Genomic DNA, 22,024 nt, shown 5'->3' on the forward strand with positions numbered 1-22,024 from the left:
CCAGGGAGGTGAAGTGCCACTTACAAAAGTAGATGAAATTCTTGAAATTTTAAGAAAACGTCTTCTACCTCAATCACCAGCTTCGTCCAAGACATTACTAGGAACATTGCCTGCTAAATACACTATTCCAGATATTTATGAGCCTTTTTTTATTGCTTTGTATTTGGGAAAATGCAAACCAAAAAGTTTACACGAATACCTAGACCAGTTTATTCAAGAAGTGAGTTTTTTACTGCAAGAGGGAATCACTATTAAAAATATACACTTTCAGGTACGAATAAAATGTTTTGTGCTTGATACTCCCGGTCGTTCCTTTTTGAAGTGTACTAATGGCCACGGAGGGTAGTATATTTGTGAAAGATGCATAGTGAAAGGAAAACGAGTAAAACCAAAAAAATTTCGGAACGGAAAAGAAGGGTGGAAGAGCAGTGTATCCTGCCGCAGACGAGCCTGAAAGAACTGATAGTTCATTCAGAAAACAAAAGCAAGCAAAACATTATCACCAAAAAACGCATCTGCTTAAACTGAAACAAATGGTAAATATGGTTATAATATTTATTCTGGATTTTCTGCACTTAGACTCTGACGTTATGAAGAGATTATTAGAATTCTTGACGAAAGAGCCGCTGAGAATGAATCTGAGTGTCAGGGACAGACTGAGATTATCAGAAAGACTAAAAGCTATGGAATATGAAACTCCAGTGGAGTTTCATAGAAAACCCCGATAATGATTGCTCCTTGCCAAATTCAAAGTTACCGAGTTTGAGTTCTCGCCTATATAATCACTTCCTTCTCCTACATGTTGCTTGTAGAATACTTTGCGATTAGGAATTAGCTGTTCCATGGAATCAAATCGCGAAGCAATATTTAGTCCTCCTTTTTAAGTTATTGAAGTTCACGTATGGGACTGTATCCCAAATCATGAATATGCATAATGTCATTCATCTCGCAGATGACCTACTAAGTATGAATTGCTGTCACAGTGAAATCACGGCTTTCTCATTTAAAAATTTGCTTGGAAAATTAAAGAGACTAGTTCGAGGTGGAAATAATGCTTTGGCAGAACTATGTTGTCGATTGCACGAGAAAGTTTTTGTTCAGAAGAATAAAAAACCGTCTTCTCCACGTATCGTACAATTAATTGCCTTTCATCCCGAGAGAGAAGGCACTGATATAAAAAGTTTGAAATACAAAGACTTTATTATTTTCTCATCGTCTCCGAACAACGCAGTTATGCTTCTCGATAAAACTGTTATCAAGATCAATAACATTTTCGAACCGAAGGAATCGATGTCCGATGAAGAAACTGAAATACGTGGACGCATTTGGGATAAGGAAAGGGCAATTTTTAATTATCCCTTAAACTCCAATGACTTATACATGTGGGAGATGAAATCAGGATTATCTAATAGAAAAAGAAATTATTACTTGAAAGATGTTAATCGGAAAATGGTAGTTCTGTGATCTACGAAGGGATTAGGAAGAGAGAATGTGTAATTCCTATACTTCATCACTGAAACGTAAGTAAAAACTTTGTTATTAGAATAACTTGCGTGCATCTTATGCTCTCTTTCGAAGAAACAATATTATTTTAGTTAATGGAATATTTTAGTGAAATGCAATTAAGTCTTAATTAAACGATTATATAGAATTTATTACGTAGCGATTTGAATTTTATTAGTTATACAACAAATACTTCGAAATAATAATATGTCTGTTAATCTCTAAAATATTATTTATAATTCGTTAAGACTAACAGATACAACGTTGATTCTAAAATCCTTTAGTTTTGCGGTATAACTTATATCACTGTTTCTAATTCAATAAATCCGAAATGCGCTAAAAATAGATGATCTGTTTTTAACTGATAGAAGCAATAATGAAAATTTTATCGTTTTTAGCGTCGTTTCTAATAATATAGAATCTCTATCTGGTATACATAAAAAAGTTGTAAATTACGACTTATTCACTTTTTTCTGTATTTCAGTTTTTGGCTCAGCTTGAGATTTGTAACAAACATTTTTTATAGAATTTCTATATCGTATGTACAGTAAAATATCAATTTCATAAGCGAAGTATTGGAAATACAATTCTACTACAAATATTTTTCTAAATTTAATACTTCATTGCATTTAGAAATTTATGAAAAGCTCCATCTAAAAATTTGCAGGTTTCGAATTTTCGCGCTCTAAGCAGTCATTTTATTTTAACTACCAATCGAAAGGTTATACATGATTGTGCCTGTCGGCCACTTCGTGAACTTTTCTCACACGTTCTGCACATTCTAGACTTAGATCATGTTCTAGATAATTAGTGCATCTTATGATTGGACAATTGTTACTCTAAATTATGTTTGATTATTTATCTCTTATACAAGATTAGACCAATTTTTAATTTAACCAGTAATACCCGATTTAGTATTCTGTGAAAATTTCTAATTAATATCTAAAATTAATAAATTTCACACGTTTTCTCTACTTTTTCATTTTCATACTTGCTAATCTAAAATGTGTAAGAGAAGATAAAAGTTATTGCATAATGTACAATATTTGTCTGATTCCAGCTTAGCTGTAAAACAATTAATTTATGGGCATATGTATTTAGACTTATAGTACCCAATGTGTAAGTTTCAACGAAAGCATTTGATTCATAAGTACTCTATTTTTAGGAACATATTTTATCAGAAAATCCTGACACCTTTATAGAATTTATTTTCCCCGTTAAATTTTATTGACCATTTTCCGACATTAAACATTCTTTTATTTGTTCTACATTTGATCAAATTTAATTCACAGCAACATTTTCATTATTTTTCGTAGCTCAAAAATAATATTCCAATCTTGGAAATATGGAATTATAAGTTATAATGTTTGCTTTTAAATTTATTTATAAGTATTATGATTTCTCAAATATTGCCCATTGCAGTATTTAGTATTTAATATCATCATCTGAGGGGGGCCGTTGGACCGGGAAACCGGGAATCTTATAAATTTGTAGAAGAGAAATTTATCCAATGACTTGAAATTTCACATGATATTCACATGCAATTTAAAAAAAGTTTGATTTCAAATTTTTGTATGCTAAATTCAATTTGTTACTTTTTCATATATAAAAACATTCTGTTTAGAATGTGTAATTCTCAAATATTTTACAATCAAAATTTTTCAGTTTAAGCCTTTGTTTTTAATTTTTAATTAAGAGAATTTTAAAATGTCGATTTAAAGGCTTACAAAATAAAAAATTAATAGTATTTGAATTTTTTTTGTCAAAAAACGTTTAAAGTTAATTAACCGTAAATATAAATTAATTCATGATTTTAAGAGGCCTGTGTACTAGCGTAGGAACTCTGAGTTGAGTGTGCGAGAGAGGCAGAAATATGATTAGCATGCCAAAAGGGTGGAGGTTGTTAATGACAAAAAAAATTTGACAGCCAATCATAATTGGAATATTTTCAGAAAAAAAAGGTACGTAGTAAAAAAAGTTTGAAAAAAATTGCCTGGGAGAAAGTCATCATCAGGGGACCGTCACCTTAGGTCAGGCATTGTTTGGAAACCGCTACCCTTGCGGCGGGTCGTAGTTTGTCGAGCGGACGGTTTTTGGCCTCGGAAGACCTTGCCATTGTTTGAGATTAGACACGGCGGATATAAATCTGAATTTTATACAATATTCATTAATACAATTTTAATATATTGCATTAGCATCGTTATATTATTCTGAGTAAATCAAAAAAAGGTTGATAAAAATCGGTCAATATTTTGAATCTCAGCCGCATAGGTTCCTATTCCCCAAAAGAGAACGTGTTTTCTTCCTTGTAATTGTACCAACAGATTACCTCACAGAGATGTTTTCTATTTCACAAAAGTGTTGATATTTTGAGATTATTTAATTCCTTGTATTCCATTCACAAAATATGTGTAATAAACTGTTTTAATTCCTTCATGTGGGATATAAGTGTTGAAAGTTTAATTTTATCAATTCAAGTCCGCCTCTCTAGAGTTAAAATTATTTTAATTCGCACATTTAAATAAATTTCTTTGATGCATTTTTTAAGACGTTTAAATGAATTATTAAAATGTAAATAAATATGAATTTGAATATTTTTCGAATTTATAAGTTTTAGAAATATTTAATAATAAAACATAGGTTAAATAAATGGTTTCGTTAAATTTTACTAAGTCGATTGAAGGAATAGAATTTTCACTTTTTCTGTTCCCGTTGGGGGATTTTTAGATGGAGGAAAAATCGCGTATTCATGGGAATAAAAACTCGTAATTTTTCAGAGTTTAACACTTATTTCCGGGTTCCTGACTCTTTTACGAATCCAAGCATACCACACAATTAATAATTGTTAACAATAGTTTTTCATTAACTAACCGTAAAGAGTCGAAATAAAGTTTGAGACGTTGAAAATGCTCTTTTTCAATTTTCGTCTGATCGAAGCATATGGTGGAGATAAATTCGAAATATACTTGATATAGAATACAAATTTGGATTACAATTTCTCATTCTACTAGAAAAAGACGTTTTTAATAGAAGAATCTTATTTTTTTATTGTTAAATAATCGTTAAAAACCGTGAAATTATTCTTCAAAAGTAGGATAACTTTGACCAAGTATGTTTTTAATATCAATATCAATAATTAAAAATTGTGCTAGCAGTGCTAGTCTAGTACAGATTGCCGGAGTCGCAGTACTGTTGAGGGTATACTTACTAATTACTTATCTGCACTTGGGACATCGAAGAGCCTCTGCTCGATTCTATTGTCTATCCCAATTTTAGCCAAGTCAAAATTTATTCACGCTGTAGCAACCTACTAAATTTACAACTCACTCTGATCCCTTAGTTGCAGAATCCCTTCCCGGAGAAATATGTTGTTTTACAAGGTGTTTCAGACGACTTGTATATTTCATCGATTGAATGAAACAATTCTCAAAGAAAGTTATGAATATTTAAGCTTCCAAAAGCGAGAAACGCAACAAAAACAAAATTTGTCAAATATTAATTTTTGAAAGTGTTAAAATTTCTAAAGAAATATTTCAGTATATTTCGAAACTATCTCCATGATAGGCTTTGATCAGACGATAATTCATATAGAGCATATTCAAAATTTCAAACTTTATTTCAACTTCTTACCACTATTTTATATGAAAGCATTGTTTACAATTATAAATCATATGTTATGCTTGGATTAGATTGTTATAGTTTTGGAGACATGTCGAAACTGTTGTTAAATATCGAGCTTAACGAGTGAAATAATGTTTATTATATCAAAAATAGGCTTGGCCAAACTTATCCTACTTTTTAAGAATTATTAGATTCAATTTTTCATGCAAAAAGTGATTCCTAAAAATATATACCATTCGAATCAGAATTTCAAGAAACGCCCAAATCCGTTGAACGTCAGAGTAGTATTTTTAGCATATTTCTTGGGAACTTTAAAATTGCGTTCATTTCATTGGTGGCTAAAGAAAAAATTCAGAAATGAATCCAAGAAGGTTTTCTTGGGAAATCGTGCCAGATGTGAATTCCAGTTTGCGTAGGTATAGTGACCTTACGGGCCCTGCAACTTTCTGGGGTGAGGTAAAAGGTATGCATTGCATTGAGTACAAGAGCGTGGGCGTGCCTAACGCTCTCTCTAGCATTTCTCCGCTAGGATCGGTAGTTACTTGCCTTAAATTTAACCCAAAAATGCTTTTCGTTTAAGCATGTTTTTTAGTGTTTATTTAACAGCAATAATACTTTCATACATGTTAATCTTTTCAGCAAGACCTTATCTACGTTCATGTTTATATACAATTTTCGAAATAATCATTACAAGCCATGAAATTGGCCATCTAAAGTAGGGTAACTTTGACCAATTATATTTATAATATAATAAACATTATTTCACTTTTGATGAAACATAGACATTGCTCGTTATTTTCCTAATCCAGACATACAACATAAGTCATATTTTTCCCAATACTTTCGGAGAAATTACACCTAGACGACATGTCTCCAAAAGCCCATGTACACAGCCTTCTTAATATTAAACTGTAGTTCTAGTATTGGAAATTAAACAATAATTCATCAATTTTATGGGCAGTTTTGAATGTATTAAAAGTAAATAATTTACTGATTTTAACGTTAAAAAATGACCTTTTTAAGTTCGAAAGCTTCACTAATTACTCAAATGTAATCTTCTGATTTAAACTTCATAAAGTACCTTTTTATTTAAAAATAATGAAATGATTTTATTAAATTTTAAACCTATTCAATTTTTGTTTCAGTCTCAAAGATTCTATTTTTAACCCATTCAGTTAAAAAATTTGCAATTAGGAAAAAGTACATTTTTTAATAATTTTTCAACAGTCAAACAATTAGTCATTTAGAAAAAAATTCGAGTTAGTTAAGAAGATTAAAGGATCAATACAAAATATAGATTTTTAAAGATTTATACAAAAATAAAATATCGTGGTTTATAGATATTAAAAAAATTTTTAAAGGTTTCTTTACAAATTTTAAATGATTTTTAATTTTGAGAAATTAATCTTAACAGAGTATTTGAGAATATTTAAAAACAAATTTTGATATAGCATTTTGATTAGCATTAAGGTTCTCACAAATTTCGTCTGCAGATGGTGAAGAAAAGCTTACTGACTCAGAGGGCATTTGAGATAAAAACAGGAAAAATAAAAGCAAATCCGAAAAGCGTAAATAAAGAAATTATTCATCGGATATGTGGCATAATGAATCAGTGAATCATATTTCACTGGAAGATCACGATATTATGGTAAGTGCAGCCATAAAACTTAAAGCTGGAGCTACAGAGTCACCTGAATCTCTGAAGGAGACTAACGAGAATACAGAGCATAGTTCACTGGATAAATTAGAAAAGTCTGCAAAATCAAAATCCGGAATTTCACAACCATCAAATTCTAAAAACAAGACTATCGATTCGCTTAAACACTGTCCCACGAAAAAGAATCTGGAAGAAAGACCAAATTGTCCAGCAACAAGAAAATCGAATTCTCCAGCTAAAAGAAAGCCGAATTCTACAGTGTAAAGAAGTCAGAATTTTCCAGTAGAGATAGAGAAGAGACAGTTCATACACCACAAACCGAACAAAAATCCAAAGTTGTAAGAAAAGGCAAACATTCAGACAATTATACGTAAAAAAAAACCTGCTAAAAGGCACTCTCCTTATGATCTTCGGATGGAAAAGTGCATCAGCTATGGCAAGTTAGAAGGTTAGTAAATCAGCAGTATATTTTAGAAATTATAAAAGCACAATTAGTTATTTATAAATCAAACTATAATATGTAACCCAATTTAAAAACAAACCTACTGATTTAACAGGAACCACATTTAATGCGTTAAGCAATTTTAATCGCTAAATAATTATATAACTTTAATCCTGTTAATGCAAATTCCTATACTAAAAATTAATATATAATAATTACAGATGACGGGGAACTAGAAGCATTTTATTTGAAAATAACTGATAAAATTACAAAGTATCTCTGATGCAGTAAAAGTAAAGCAAGCTTCTGCTACGGTTAACCAACTTCTTGATAAGCCTATACTGCGTAATTTGCCGATAGGATTGTACGATGTATTTATAAAATTCGATGCGGAAGTTAAAGTCAACGAAACAGCCCAACTACATGTAGCAACTATCAAGTTTATCATCTTCATATAACGTTTGAGTTTTTATAAATTCTGTTTTTTCTCACTCTCAGATGGAATGCATGTTTCTTCTCGCGAATCGAGAAGAATCTTTGAATGATATTATAGGGATAGTGCTATCTTCGATATTTCAAAAGACGTGCAGCTGCAGCACAGTGGAACAAGCAAACCTTGGAGAGGAGTACCAAAGAAGAATTTTTTCAACACAAAATGCTATAAATACCTAGAGAGTATGTTATAAGAATTTTTGTCTAGCTTTGTAATTTTTTGGAAAACCATCCCTAAGTTTTTGAATTAAATGTTTTTAGGAGTGTTATTAGAAACTTTCAAAAACTCGGCGACGAAGGAAATATTTCTTTCTAAAATAAGCAGATGGCTATCTAATTCTACAGATCGAGAAGGAGGAAAGAAAGAAAGAATAGGACTGGCGAAACAACGACAACTGACATCAAGAAACAACGTACAACCAGAAACCTAGCGAGAAAGAAGCTTCAATGTTTTGTGAAAAATACATTATAAAAAATTATTAATTTAACTTTTACCCAGAATAAATATAAGATCAACTTGACAATTATACATTATTTTTTATATCGCACTGATTTATCTACAGAGTGGATTGTACCTTTGAATTAGAGATGTGCAGTCGTTTCCTCCAATTTTTATTACAAATTTAGACACGTTTTGTCAACGGATTTTTCAAAACCGATAAAAAAATAACATTGCCAAAACGGCTTGATTTCTTTTTATCAAACATTTTTAATAATGTAAGAAATCAAGCCGCTTTAATATACAGTAAGACTTTTCTTCTATTTTCATAAATGCAATATTGCATGTGTTTTCAAATTTGCATGGACAATTCTAACAAATTACTGCCCACCTCTATTTTAAAACGGTTTTAATCGATTTGTGAGAAATTGGTAAACGAGCACTAATGCTAAAAATAACTATTTTTCAGAATTTTTTGGGCTTCGGGATAACCCTGGCATTTTAGTATGTCAGTGGTTTTCCAGTATTTCTCCAGTACTAGCAGTCAGTACTGGGACGCCAGTACCGCAAAGCATTACATGCCAGTACATATTATTGGCTATAGTATCGAGAATAGTAGTTATCGAGAATAATAAAGAATAGAAGGCATAGTATTGGCCCAGTACAGCCAGCCAGTACTGGAACCCCGGCAGGCTGTACTGGGTTGGTGGAGTATTTCCACCTGGGTTCGTACAGTATTCTTTTACATATTGATATGATATATAGTCAATAAATAAATATATAAATGTGATGAAATAGAGGTTAACTAAAGAGACACTCTGCATTGATCGGAAAGAATTTGGAAAGAAGTAGGAGAAAGGGACATTCGGAAAGATTCGTGGGAGAGCTCGACGTTTGGAAAGAAACGGAAGCAAAGTTTACATAGCCCTTTCCAATTCTCTTTCCGAACTCTTTCCGCATTCTTTCCGAAACCTTCCTGAATCTTTCCGAAACGGCCTTTCCGATTCTTTCCTTTTTCCCGACAGGGATGGTAAAGTGAAAGGTATTCTTTTGACTTCGTACAGGATTCTTCTACATATCGATATATGGATGGAAAACTGAAAGTTATTAACGTTTACCGAAGATGTTTACACATGAATCTGATTTGGGTCGTTGTTTAGGACGCACGTAGTGTTCATTTAACTCTCTAGGATTTTTATAATTTAAAAATATATTCCGCAACTCTGCAAACACTTAAAAAAGAATATAACATTTCGAACAGAAAACAACTATTAGGTTTGTCAGGATTTTAAAATAAAATTGTACAGCTTCTTGAGGATTTTTGAGTTTTAAAAAATTCCACTTCTGCTTTTAAGAAATGTTCGGTTAAAACATAATTCATTCCTTTTATTTTTAATATATTATCTTAAATTTGGTTAACTTTATATCATTTTGAAATTTTCTTAATCATTGCTTGATTTTTCCTTAGAGCATTGAAAATGATAACGTTGGCTTATATTGAAACTGCTTCTGAATCTTTTAACTGTACCCTTTCGTTAAAGTTTAAAATTGAAAATACAGTTTCACAGGATTTCATTGAAAATGTTGCAATTGAAAGCTGTGACTATCACATTCAATTTTATACATGTACATTATTCAAGAAAAAAAGTTGAATTTTCAACTGAAAAAGATGACTTTGTAAGAAACTTGTTGAATTTTTTATCCAATAGTTTTATTTATAAACAAGAAAGATGAAATGTATACTAAGATGAATGTTTTAACGAAAAAGTCCGATTTTCGAAAACATTGTTAAATTTTTATTCAAACAAAAGGTCACTTGACTTTTCAACACCAGAAACCCAACAGGAAAATTATATCAGGGTTACCGCAAAATTTCATTTTGAATTTCCATAATTTTCCCGTGACCATTAATATTCAAAGGCAAATCTTTTAAACTTGTAACATGTATAACCTCGAATCTTTTGTCAACGGAATGCAACATCTTTAAATTAAAATAAAAAATTTTTAAATTTATTCTGCCTGGAAGTTATTGAAAGTTATGGAAATTATCTGACTTTGCAAGATTTTTGTCCCTAATCCATGAACTTTCACTGACCAATAAATTTACCTGAGTTTCTTTTAAAATTGTAGGCTATGTTTCTTTTGCACTTGTCAGATATTAAATTTCTAGAAAATTACTGCGAGAAATTTATTTTAATTTCGAATTTTTACCCCCTCCCCCACCATAATAAATTGTTATGGAATATGTCCGCGTCCCTCCTCTCACTTGAGCTGTTTGTTATTTAAGTACAGTTCCGTGCCGTGGAACAAACTGTTGCTGACTCTCTTGCTCGCTTGCTTTGAACAATACACCCTTAAGTTTATTGTAGTCTGGAAGCTAGAAAACATTTTGTCCACGGTAAAAGGTCCCTGTAATCTTTTCAATAGCCATTATGTAGAATATTCTCGGAATCCGAGGATATGAGGTGCTACCGCGAATTCATAGCCGTTCTGGAAAAATTGTTAATTAATTTTTTTCCTAAATCACGTATATCCTAAAATTATCCACATTTTAACCAAATTGATTTTAAAACCATGAGATGTTCGAGGAATGCACAATTAGAACTCAATCCCATTTTTTACATGCCTGGTATTTTAGCCAAAAAACGCAATAGAACAATCTCATAATAATAGATTTAAATGCACAGTTTATGGACACGTTTAGGGGTTCGTGTTCGACATTTTTTTTATTACAATAATACGTATAAGGTGTGCATTCGACTCATACTGCATATACAAAAATTATGTTGACAAGTGTTGTTATACGTTCTCGTAGGTATTGAGAAAAACCGTTGAGACATTATTGTTGTAAAATCGAAAAAAGTTGGGAGATATTCATAGTTGAAAACTTTTCTCCTTTTTTTGAACTTTTATAACTTTAGTGATTTTATCGACATTTTGATGTATCTTTTCATTATTCATAATGAGATGTAGTTTTGAAGGAATATTTGTTGACAAAAATGTAAAAAATTCTGCTTTTTTCAAAGAAATTGATTTTTCTCTAATCCATCTTTGATTTAATTTAATTTCTTATTATAGATACCTCACAATGTCCTTTAAAATGCTCTAAATAAAAAAATGGGATCTCTCTTAGCTTGATCGTGAATGACCAAATTTTTTGGTATTTTCAAAGAAAGTGATTTTTCTTAAATCCATTTTTGATGATCTTTAATTTTTTCTTACAATAACTCACAATATCCTCGACAATTCCTCTCAATATGAAAATAGGATCTTTCTAAAAGTTAAAAAGTGCCAAAGTGTCGGACAGTTGTTTCAAGAAATGTAAATTCTTTAAAAATTATAGACAAGTGGTAACATTACAAGGCATACTAAAATGCCTCACTGGCTAATAGAAACACATTTTTTCTAAAGCACATATATACCATATGTCCATTTTCTCGGTAAGAAGATCGTGAGGAGCTGAAAAACTGCTTACTCAAGGCAGAGATTCGAATAGCGTTTAGTTTTGCTGAGAGTTAGCTTGGCACCCCACTGTACGCTCGAATTGATATATGCAGTTAACAATTGAAGCAATTAGAGGAAAGTCACTAAGGAACATTTGTATGATTCTAAATTCAAGGAAATACAAACAACATTTATTTGTGCAATATTGTTTTTCTAATTGCAAAAATTTAGGACCGTATAAACTAGGCTTGCTCACTGAGGGGAAATCGACTCAATAGCCACATGCTCGAGTTCCACTACCACTTCCCTATTCTCAGGCCCAGAGGATTGGGGGATGGCCGCTCTTTTGAACTTGAATGAGTAGAAATCAGTGGGCAGGTCTTATATAAACGTTTCTTAAGGGCATGTGATACTTAGAAAATGGCCGATTTTGCTAGATTTGGGTTCCCCCGGCTTGTTTCTAGAATAATAAATATCTTGTTTTAAAAATTTGGGAAATGATAGCGAATATGCGAACGAACGTCCCCGCATACTTTTTTTGTAGGTTAATTCAAAAAAGTTTTAATTTAGCAAAATGTGATTAATTTGCATAGCGCTTAGGAAATAATATCGATTTTTTCGGTGTTAGATTCCCCCGGCTTTTTTCCTAAGATAAGAAATATTTTGTCTTCAAAATCTGGGAAATGATAGCGAACATGCCAACGGATGTCCCCACACACTTTTTTGTGTTTTTTTTTTTATCAAAAAATTTTTAATATTGCTAATAACGTGCGTGTATATTTCGAGGTTATGTGTGTTACAATTCAACCGAGCGTTACTTCCAAACTACACAATATTTTTGACCGTCAATATATTTGGGACGTCCGCCATGATATTTTATAGAATCTCCGAATTTAGTTTTTAAAAATTTTCATTTTTGTGGAGAAAAAGCCGGGGAAACTGTAAGTATCACTGAGTATCCCAGATGTTAAACTAGATATTTCAACTCGCATGGTCGTAAGTTGTGAAAAAACGATGGCAATGTAAGAATCTCTTGTAGGAAATGTAAATATTACACTGAAATTTTATAAAATTGATCATACTATTTGTAATGAATAATTAAAAAGCAAGAGGTACTATTTAATTTTTGTTAAAAAATTTTCAAAGAATAAGTAGTGTTTTTTTATCCACAAAAATAATCTTACTGGTAGCCTGATACGGAATTTGAAGCAATATTAAGGCAATAAATCCCCCCATATTTTAGTAACCATGCAATACGGTGGTTTATGGTTTTGCATGGTACGCTGAAACCTGGATTGAAGAAACCTGAGTTTACGTTGTTCCTAGAATTGATGCACTCAGCAGTCTCGTGATGAGGAAATCCTTAGGGCTGAGAGAGAGGCCAAGATCAGTCAACTCTAAAAGAAAATGACGTTGCCAAAAAGTGGCAGCGTGTGATAACTCCGCGCGTATAATACCTAATATTATATATACCTACTGGGAAAGGTTTATACGGTCCTGACTGCATACGTTCGGAGTCTCTGAATTTAAGGCGAAGGCCATCACGAGCCATGCTCGAAACTGTGCATAAATTCACGTTCCAGTGTACTACAATTTACCGTAGTTTGAAAAAAATCGAATGATTCTTGTTTTCGATAGTGCGCTAATATGGAATGGAATGTCCCGTTTATTTATTTTTCAGCGGCAAACGTTCTGCTGAGTGAGATGGGTGATGTAAAGTTGGCGGACTTCGGAGTTGCTGGACAGCTGACGAATACAACCAGCAAAAGAAACACTTTCGTTGGTACGCCATTTTGGATGGCGCCCGAAGTTATCAAGCAATCAGCATATGATTCTAAGGTATTTACTCAATGTTAATAATTTTTTAAATATTTCATTTCCATAATACGTCTGAGCGTTTTTTAAATGTTACATTCTTATTTATTGAGAATATCCTGTTAAATTAATTTTGATGTCGCAGACTGAGCAACTTTTCAAAGTCCAAGTTACAATTCATAGTCCGGGAGCTGGTGTATAATCTCTCAAGTTCTTTAATTACTTCTATTTCTTTGAGATTTCGTTGCATTCGAGGTGTTCGTTAATATCGTGCGGTGAGCAGTTGCGGTGCTGGGACAGCACAAATCAGCATTTAATACCCCTGCTAACTTGTAAAAAAATATCGGTTTTATTTCATCTGAAGTTTTGTGTATAATTATTATTTGCAATGAATTTTGCATAGCCGCCATTCATAGTGTCTAGTGGCGGAATAGGATTAGTCACCACTCATGCTAATGTGTGAAAAAACGAAAAAAAAAAATTTTATTACCTTTGAGATTTTTTTGTATAAATATTTTCGCCATAAAATTCACAGAATCGTCAGTCAGACCGCCAAATGCTAAAACAATGCCAGTCAGCACCACGTGAAACATTAAAAAATAATCTTTCAAAATTTTCCATGCAAAAAGTATTTTAAATTACTTTTGAAGTTCCGCTTATCAGACTGCCCAATCCCGGAACATGAATAGTGCGCATCCCATCAAACATGTCAAAAAAATTGTTTCGGAAAATAGGTTTTTTTAATGACATTTACAAAAAGAACAGTCAGACCGCCGAGAGTAGGGTCGGGTCTACCGAAGGATATCAAACACAAAAATCAGGTCGGAAAATTTTTGGAAGAGTTAAGAAAGAGATTTCGTTCCGAACCGTCCCGAATTGAGTATGAACTTTGCTTCGGATTTCTTTTCGATCAACGAGCTATTTCACTTACCGAACCTTTCCACCTATTTATAAATATCCCACTACCTAACTCGTTCCGAATGTTTTTTTTATTTCTTTCCGAGTGTCTTATCACTTTACTTTTTCTTAATTTTTCTAATTTTCTCCCGAATTGAACTAAAAAAATATACTCTCATAATAACACTTTATTTTGATCTTTAAAGGATTAAAAATTTTAAAAGTCCTATTTATTCCAGTTAAATCCAGCAAAGACGATTCCTAAAAACATAGAAATAGGAAAATTTCATAAATCAGAAAGATTTTGACTTTCGCACATTACTAATTATTGCTGAACATTCTGAAATTAAGTGTTCACTCACTTTCTCGCTTGCTCACAGTGCGTGCAAATGATTGTAAGTATTCTATTCCTCAAACACTCGAATGAACCAAACAATTTAATGTTCCTATAACTTTGAAGAAAATGTCGTTAGTGAACGTAAACAGCAGCCATTGAAGATGATTCTTTGAGAGCTCACAAAAAATAAAGTGACATTCAATTGCTTTGTTTCAAGTTGTCTTTGTTTCAATCGAGTTTCTTGAAATAAAAAACCTAGCACTATCGATATAAACGAAATCAAAGATACAAAATAGAGATGCGGGAGATACTTATAACGATTTACCTAAGATTCTTGTTTAAAATTATGAAAATTTTCGGATATTTATAATTTCTCATAGTGTTTACAGTAAAACATTAGCGTGTACAGGTATATTTTGAGTATATCTGTTGTTTTTTTAATGCAAATAAACTGATAGATTCAAGTGACGTTTCTAAAGTTTATCTCGGGGTATATCATATCTCATACATCCCGTAGTGCGTGTTTTTTACAATACGAAAAAGGAATTTCATGAAAAAAGGAGATGGAAAAATTACAAATGACAGTTGGGTGAGTATGCGTATATGCGTATGGAAAAAAATGAAATATTACATGAGGAAAGATTGCAATTGATTAAAATTAATTAATCAAAAATTATTTGATATTTCTGTTAGCAGTTCGTATATTGTACATTTACATCATGTCGTATAATAATGAATATTTAATTAGAAAATTAGAGTTTAAAATTTGCTGTTTTATATTTTTTCAGCTGTAGCTTATGAGGATGGGTTTTTGATCGCGTTTCAACTCATAGGTTTAGCTCAACGGTTATGACTCCCTACTGCTAGGCGATAGGTGTAGGTGTAGACTATAGATGTAGGTTCGATACCCCGTAGCGTTATAAATTTGGTCTGTAATATCATGTTTAAAAACTTAATATATGTGATGTGCGCCAAAAAAGGGGACTTACTCTGAAAATTAAGATTTTTCAGGGCGAGCGGTCAAAGTCGACCCGATAGTTGGCGACTTTTAAGAGGGAGGGAAGACTTACGAAATCTTCCCTTTTCGCTTACTACTGCATTCTCACGCATATAGCGGCATCGTAGATGCGGCTGACGTGCGAGGTATAGATTAGACGCGGAGATGTAGTGGTGAGTGGTGGGAGGTGTTTCACGGGATCTCGAGCTCTTGAGCGAAGGCCAGATTTGTCTTTTACCTAACAACTCAATTATTAGCAATAAAAATGCTTGGATTTTTTTTTTGCGATTGTTTCATTAAAAAGAGCAACTCAGAAACTATCTAAAGGTATAGAAACCTCGATTTCGATTTTTTTAGTGTAAGTCCCTTTTCTTCGGCACACGCCACATATGTATTCACTCTAGATATTACTATTAATATTTAAAGACAAAATACTCGCAATCAATTATTTTTTTTAACACCTTTTTTTCTCATATCGTTAGAGTATAGCAGTAGTAGGTGTGAAAATTAACCAAAATGCCCTTCTCTTTAATTAGGTTTTAGGCGAACTCACCGCACTAGAACCCTACTAGAAAATATAGTGGAGCACCTATGGACTCAGCGTTACGTTCTAGATGAAGCCCTGCACGGGAATACAAAAATACATTTGCAGAAAAAACAGTGTAAAAAGAAATTTAGGTAAAAATGGTGGGTATTATCTCGGCATGAAAGAAAATTAAAATTGGCAGGAATTGAATGAAAAGTCAATCATTTCTTATATGTCGATGGGTTCTAAGAAGAATAGGCTATCTTTTCGTTACCGTTAAGAATTAGGCTAGCTTCATTCGGTATTAAATTTAGTAAACACGTAGAAGTGTTAAAAGAAACAAAAGTCTTAAAATTTCTTGTTTTGAAAGTCATAGGAGCCTAAATTACATTACAAAGTTTAATACAAAATACTAAAGTTTTGAATGTGTAGGAAACATTTCGAAAAATAATAGGTTATTTATTCCTCCTGAAAACTTATCTCAATAAATTTAGTCAAATTCTTAGCGGTAACGAAAATATAGCCTATTCTTCGTAGAACCCATCGATGCAACCCCCACCGATGTTCGTTTTTTGTTGTTGTATTCCGAGATTAGCCCTCTTATTTTCACCTGTATCAATTTTTATCCTTTGTTTTTTCTGTGATGGCAGATTAATACCGTATTAGGTGAATGACTTCTAATACATATTTTGTTTGAATTATAATGAAAAACTCGTTTCCATACCACTCAGGTGGTATAGCTACGACTCGTTTTTTGTCCGAGGTTCCTCGTGTATAGCATGCACAGGCCTACCCACACCCCTGCCATTCAGAAAATAAAATAGCAGAATAATTTTATATCAGGTGTATTAGACCTAATACATATTTTGTATTCCCTTTATTCAAACTTATGTCATTGTTGGGGGGGGGGGGTGTTAGGAAAATAAACAAAAATAATACGGATGATACGGCAGTAGAACGCCCCTGCATTAATCACGGGTGCAATCTTGTATGGCTGTCTAGTGAGCTGATAAAAGTATACTTCCCTAAATTGAAATATTTATTAGCCTGGTTTATTATCTGTTATTGTGAGAGAAGTTGTAGGCTCCAGAAGCTACGATCATGGATCCTTAAAGCAACCAATCCCGACGCAACCGAAACGTGTACTTCATCCACTCTTGCTCCTTCTGTCCTATAAGGTAAGCAAGAACGGGAAATTTACGCCAGACACTTCGTAAAACACTGAATTTTGACTCGCCTAGCCTCCTACCCTGAAGATCAAATTAAAATTAAAGAAGCACTAACCCTTATCCCCTATCGCTCGATAATAAGGAATTTGAAATGAAACACGTTTATAAGGGAAAAAACCGTTGCGGCATAAAACCCCTGATTTATTGAAAGTTACCACAAGGAGAATTATATGGATGAAATGACGATTGCGGATTGCGATTAACGATATTCGCGGCGAACCGGCGATGGCCTCGCACCAGCACGCGATAAAGCCGGATCGTTTGTTTTTTATCTTGATCGCGACGGTGTTTTAAGCGTCCCGATTTCTTTGGTAAGAATCGGTGTTGTTGGTTCGATACATGCCAAGTTGGCGATCGGCTGTGACGGAGCTCCTCGCGGACGGAGTGATAGAGTTGGATACGATAAAATGATGAATGCCAAGTCGGCTTATGGCGCAGGGGCGTTTTGTGGTGCGCGGGCCGAGTGATTCTTTAATGTGCTAAATGGCAAAAGCACGAGTACGGGTGTACCGAACGACTACTCAATGAGTACTGCAGATTTATGGCCGACTCAAGTCCGATTCTTTCGACTATTCGATTCTTGTTGCTTGAGACTCGAATAGTGTACGGTCAAGACTCTAGTTTTGACAGACTCGAGTCCAAGCTATTCTTCGATTGTCTACCCCCTCTCTTGCAACTGTCTATCTCATTCCCTCTTGTGCATATCGTGCCTGTCTGTCAACAGCTGGCAGGCAGGCAGCCGCCTGTAGAGATTCCAGAAGAGTAAAGAAGACAGAGAATTGACCGTCTCTTTTACTCTTATAGCTTTTCTGCAGGCAGTTGGCCTGTCATTGCCGGCCATAATGCGCATGCTCGCCCGTATAGCCTCTGATTAGCGGACCCACATAAATAATTACTCCAATCGAACAAAAGCGTATAGCTTACTATGAAAAAAATTAATTTTTTGAATTAATGCAGTGATCAGAGAAGGATTCTATTGACCTTCTAGAGTAAAATTGTAAAAAAATTGTAGATTAATTTTTAAAATTAATGTGAATGTGAATTGTTTAAGTATACAAAAAACGCATATCTTAATAATAAAAGTTTAATTGAGTAAATAAAAAAAACATATTATCGCTTAAGAAATAAGTTTTAATTAAACTATTCTTTTAATTTTCCAAATTAATGTTGGCTGGCGTCACTTCCGGTAATTAGTTTGTAATTGTTTCAATTAAAGAGAGGTCGTGTAATTGAATAATCAAGCAATGATTTTGCAAATAAAAATTGTAATAAATTTTTAGAAATTTTTTTTTATTAACAAATATGACTGAGTGAGAGCATTGCGCATGCCCGTTCGAATGGTTATGGTATCAACGTAGATCAGTTATTGGTTGAATTCTTAGAAGAAGAAAATCCTAACTTCCGGTCTCTGTTGTGTCTTTGCTTTAATGAAATAAACGACAAATCGTTTAATAATTTACGCTTAATTTCAACAACAAAAATAAAAATATTATAGATTAAAAATAAAGTTTAAGTAAATTATTATTTTAATTCACAAAATGAATCTGCGCATGCTCACCCGAAAACTGCACATGACTGCCGGATTTCATATATATGCAATCGAAATTCAAATGTCATACGATTTCGGCAAAGTTTGAGGGGCAATTCAGTTTTGGAAAAGTTTTTTTAGTATCCGTATTATTTGTATTTCGCATTATATATTATCCCTGATTTTTTATATGTAAAAAAATACGTGATGGCCCCACCAAGTGTAGTGTGGTTTAACTTTGAAAAAATTGTTGATAATAAGGTGCGATGTTCTAAGTGTCTAGCAGTGTTAAGTTGGTGCCACAGTACAGCATCACCTGTAAAACATTTAAACAATGTTCATCACATACAGTTGAATGCTTCGATTCTGACTAAGCGGAAGAGCTTCGCAAGTTCGATGAGTTCAAGTGATTGTTCGATTCGGACCTTCGACCCTGATAATGAAATCCTTGAAACCCATGAAGAATGTGGAGCTGATGAAGCTACTCCTTCGTTCTCTCGTCAGGTGAGTTTTTCCCATAAATGATTTTTGCTATTTTTATTATTATTTTCTATTATTTTTATACTATTCTCAAATAGCTACAAAATTCTCAAGAATTCAAATACACATGGTGGTAAAAAATGGATTTGTTCGAAATCGTATTTCTTATGGCAGCAATACCTTTAAGTTTAAATTTCATATACATTAAGTGGAACAAAGTTTGCATTTGATCAATTAGGCTGAATTATTTGGCTGATTTTGCTTGAAAGAAGCAAGAATTTTCTTTTAAAAGGACCGATTTTCTTGAATCAAGAAAATAATAGAATCAGAATGATCAGAATTTCGCGAAGTTTAATAAAATATTGAGTCATGTACATTCATATACATATTTTTACTGCTATTTTAATTGAAACAATTTTAATGTTATTGAGAGAAGAAAACGAATCTATTCAGCAAATAAAATAATTTCTCTTAACATGATGCTTAAACATTTTCCTTCAAATAATTATTAATTTAAAACGAATGCAAAGAATTTAAACTGAAACCAAAGATTTAATTTTTCCTTAAAAATTAATTCCTTTATTCGACAACAGGAACTTTTTTCATAATTTTGAATTTTATATTCTTCCTTGCTACCTGAGGTAGCACCAAAAAATCAGTGATTTTTACGCATAGAATGAATGTCAAACATTAATTTGTGTCGAAGGGAAATAGTTGTGCAATTTTCAGTTCATAGTTCAACATTTTTAAATTGAAACATCCAACGTGTTAAGTTCCAAATTTGAATGCAAGAACGTTATATAGCATGGGTTATATAGTTTTTATAATTTAAAATTCACAGCTTTTAAACTGATACATACTGATACATATATTAAAAATGTAATTATTTCACTATTTTCTTAACAGAATTCTTTTTTCTTGTGATTTCAAAGTACTTTATTTTCGAAAGAAAAAAAATGTATCGATCCCTTTTTGAAGTAGGTCATATTCAAACTAGGGATCAATTTTTTGTCTGCATATATTAAATTATTGCTTAGGAATTGTTATTTCAAATAAAAAACTGCGACTAAGATAGTATTGTATCAAAAGAGTTCAATAAATTCCAAACTGCGCATAAACATTAAAATTTATGTGCAGAATACGTGAAGTGTTCGCACCTAAAATTATTATTATTTTTTTTTTTATAGGGTTGAAAATTGTTTCGAATATAGTTCTAGTGGACCTACATTAATCCACCAAACCATAGGTTCACGCGTTTCTTCACATTCACGTTAGTGTATATTTTTTCGGGATGATCCGTTTGTACTTTTATTATAGTGTTTTATTAAGCCCTTTTCATGTACTTCGATAGTATTATAACGATATATTAAAAAAATGCATTTTTTAAAAATCAAAATTGTAATTGATTTTTTGTAGAAAAAAACCATATTAAAATAATTGTTTTTCTATTTAAAAAATAGCTTTTTTACTACTCTTTAAAATCATGTAAAATAAAAAGTGGGACGAAAATTTATTCTGGGTCAAATTAAAATTTTTACGCTCATTCTGAATAAAATAAAATGTGTGAAATGAAATATATAACGTAATTTATATATTTCTGCACAGATAATCATCTCAAAAAAGTAAAATATAATTGTAGAGCACATTAGACCTGACAGTATTCGTGCCCGAGCGCTGTGGAAGTTTAACGTGGTGTTCTTGAGTGTAAAAATCTAAATGTGGCTAAGAAAACATTTTCGGCACACTTTTTATTCTACTTCTACATGATTTTAAAGAGTTTTTTGAAACAGAAAAAAAATGTTTAAAATATAGTTGTTTGTAATTAATTAATTTCAATTTTGATTTTCAAACATAACAAAAAATATCAAATTTGATTGAAATATATCGTTACAATATTCGTAAAGTACATGAAAAGAGATTTCCAAAACACTATAATAAAAGTCCAATCGGATCATCATAAAAGAATTTACACTAAAGTGAAGGTGAAGAAACATGTGAAAAAATGAAAACTTCAGTCCCCTGCATATTGAAAACTGGTTGATAAAAAAAAAAACCTATGGTTTGGTGGATTACTGTACGTCCACTAGGAATATGTTCCAGCCAAGTTTCAACCCGATCAAAAAAAATTAATTTTAGTTGGGAACACTTGACGTATTCTGTCCCGTATATTCTATTCTGTGTATTCATCAACTCAATATAATATGAAATTATTATATAATACAATTTTTTTTTTAATATTTCAGATGTACCTTTTTTTAAGATCTTTATATTTACTAAACAAAATATTAAGTCAGTGTAATAACTATCTGGTAATTATTTTCAATAGTTTGAAGTTAGAAAAAAGTTTTTGTAATTTGTAAAACAAATTAATTAACAAAAGCTATTTTCTCGTGATTCACAATGATCAGTTGTTTGGAATTAATAGTTTCATATGAAATATAAGAGAAATTTATGCATAATTACAATTCGTTAGGAATATCTGTCGTTCAACATACATTTAGACACTGTTTATAAACAAATATTTATATATTTTAAATTAAGAAAAAGTGCTAGTTATTTAAACAATATTTTCAAACAAATTCACAGTTTGCCCATACTTCGACGATGACACCTTTGA

General features: G+C 32.1%; 1 protein-coding gene across 5 annotated transcripts in view; it reads left to right on the plus strand.

Annotated features, from left to right (window-relative positions):
• The window catches only part of LOC117174201 (serine/threonine-protein kinase 26), a 455,881-nt gene that overhangs the window by 153,823 nt on the left and 280,034 nt on the right, over positions 1-22,024 (plus strand). For all 5 annotated transcript variants that reach the window (XR_004467272.1, XM_033363063.1, XM_033363066.1 and 2 more), the window contains one exon: positions 13,280-13,437. Coding sequence is in view for 4 of the 5 variants with exons in the window: in XM_033363063.1 (XP_033218954.1) it covers positions 13,280-13,437 (158 nt within the window). In the remaining variant the exon portion in view is untranslated. The remainder of the gene's footprint in view (positions 1-13,279; positions 13,438-22,024) is intronic.

The sequence above is a fragment of the Belonocnema kinseyi genome, chromosome 6 (assembly GCF_010883055.1).
Source record: "Belonocnema kinseyi isolate 2016_QV_RU_SX_M_011 chromosome 6, B_treatae_v1, whole genome shotgun sequence".
NCBI lineage: Eukaryota > Metazoa > Arthropoda > Insecta > Hymenoptera > Cynipidae > Belonocnema > Belonocnema kinseyi.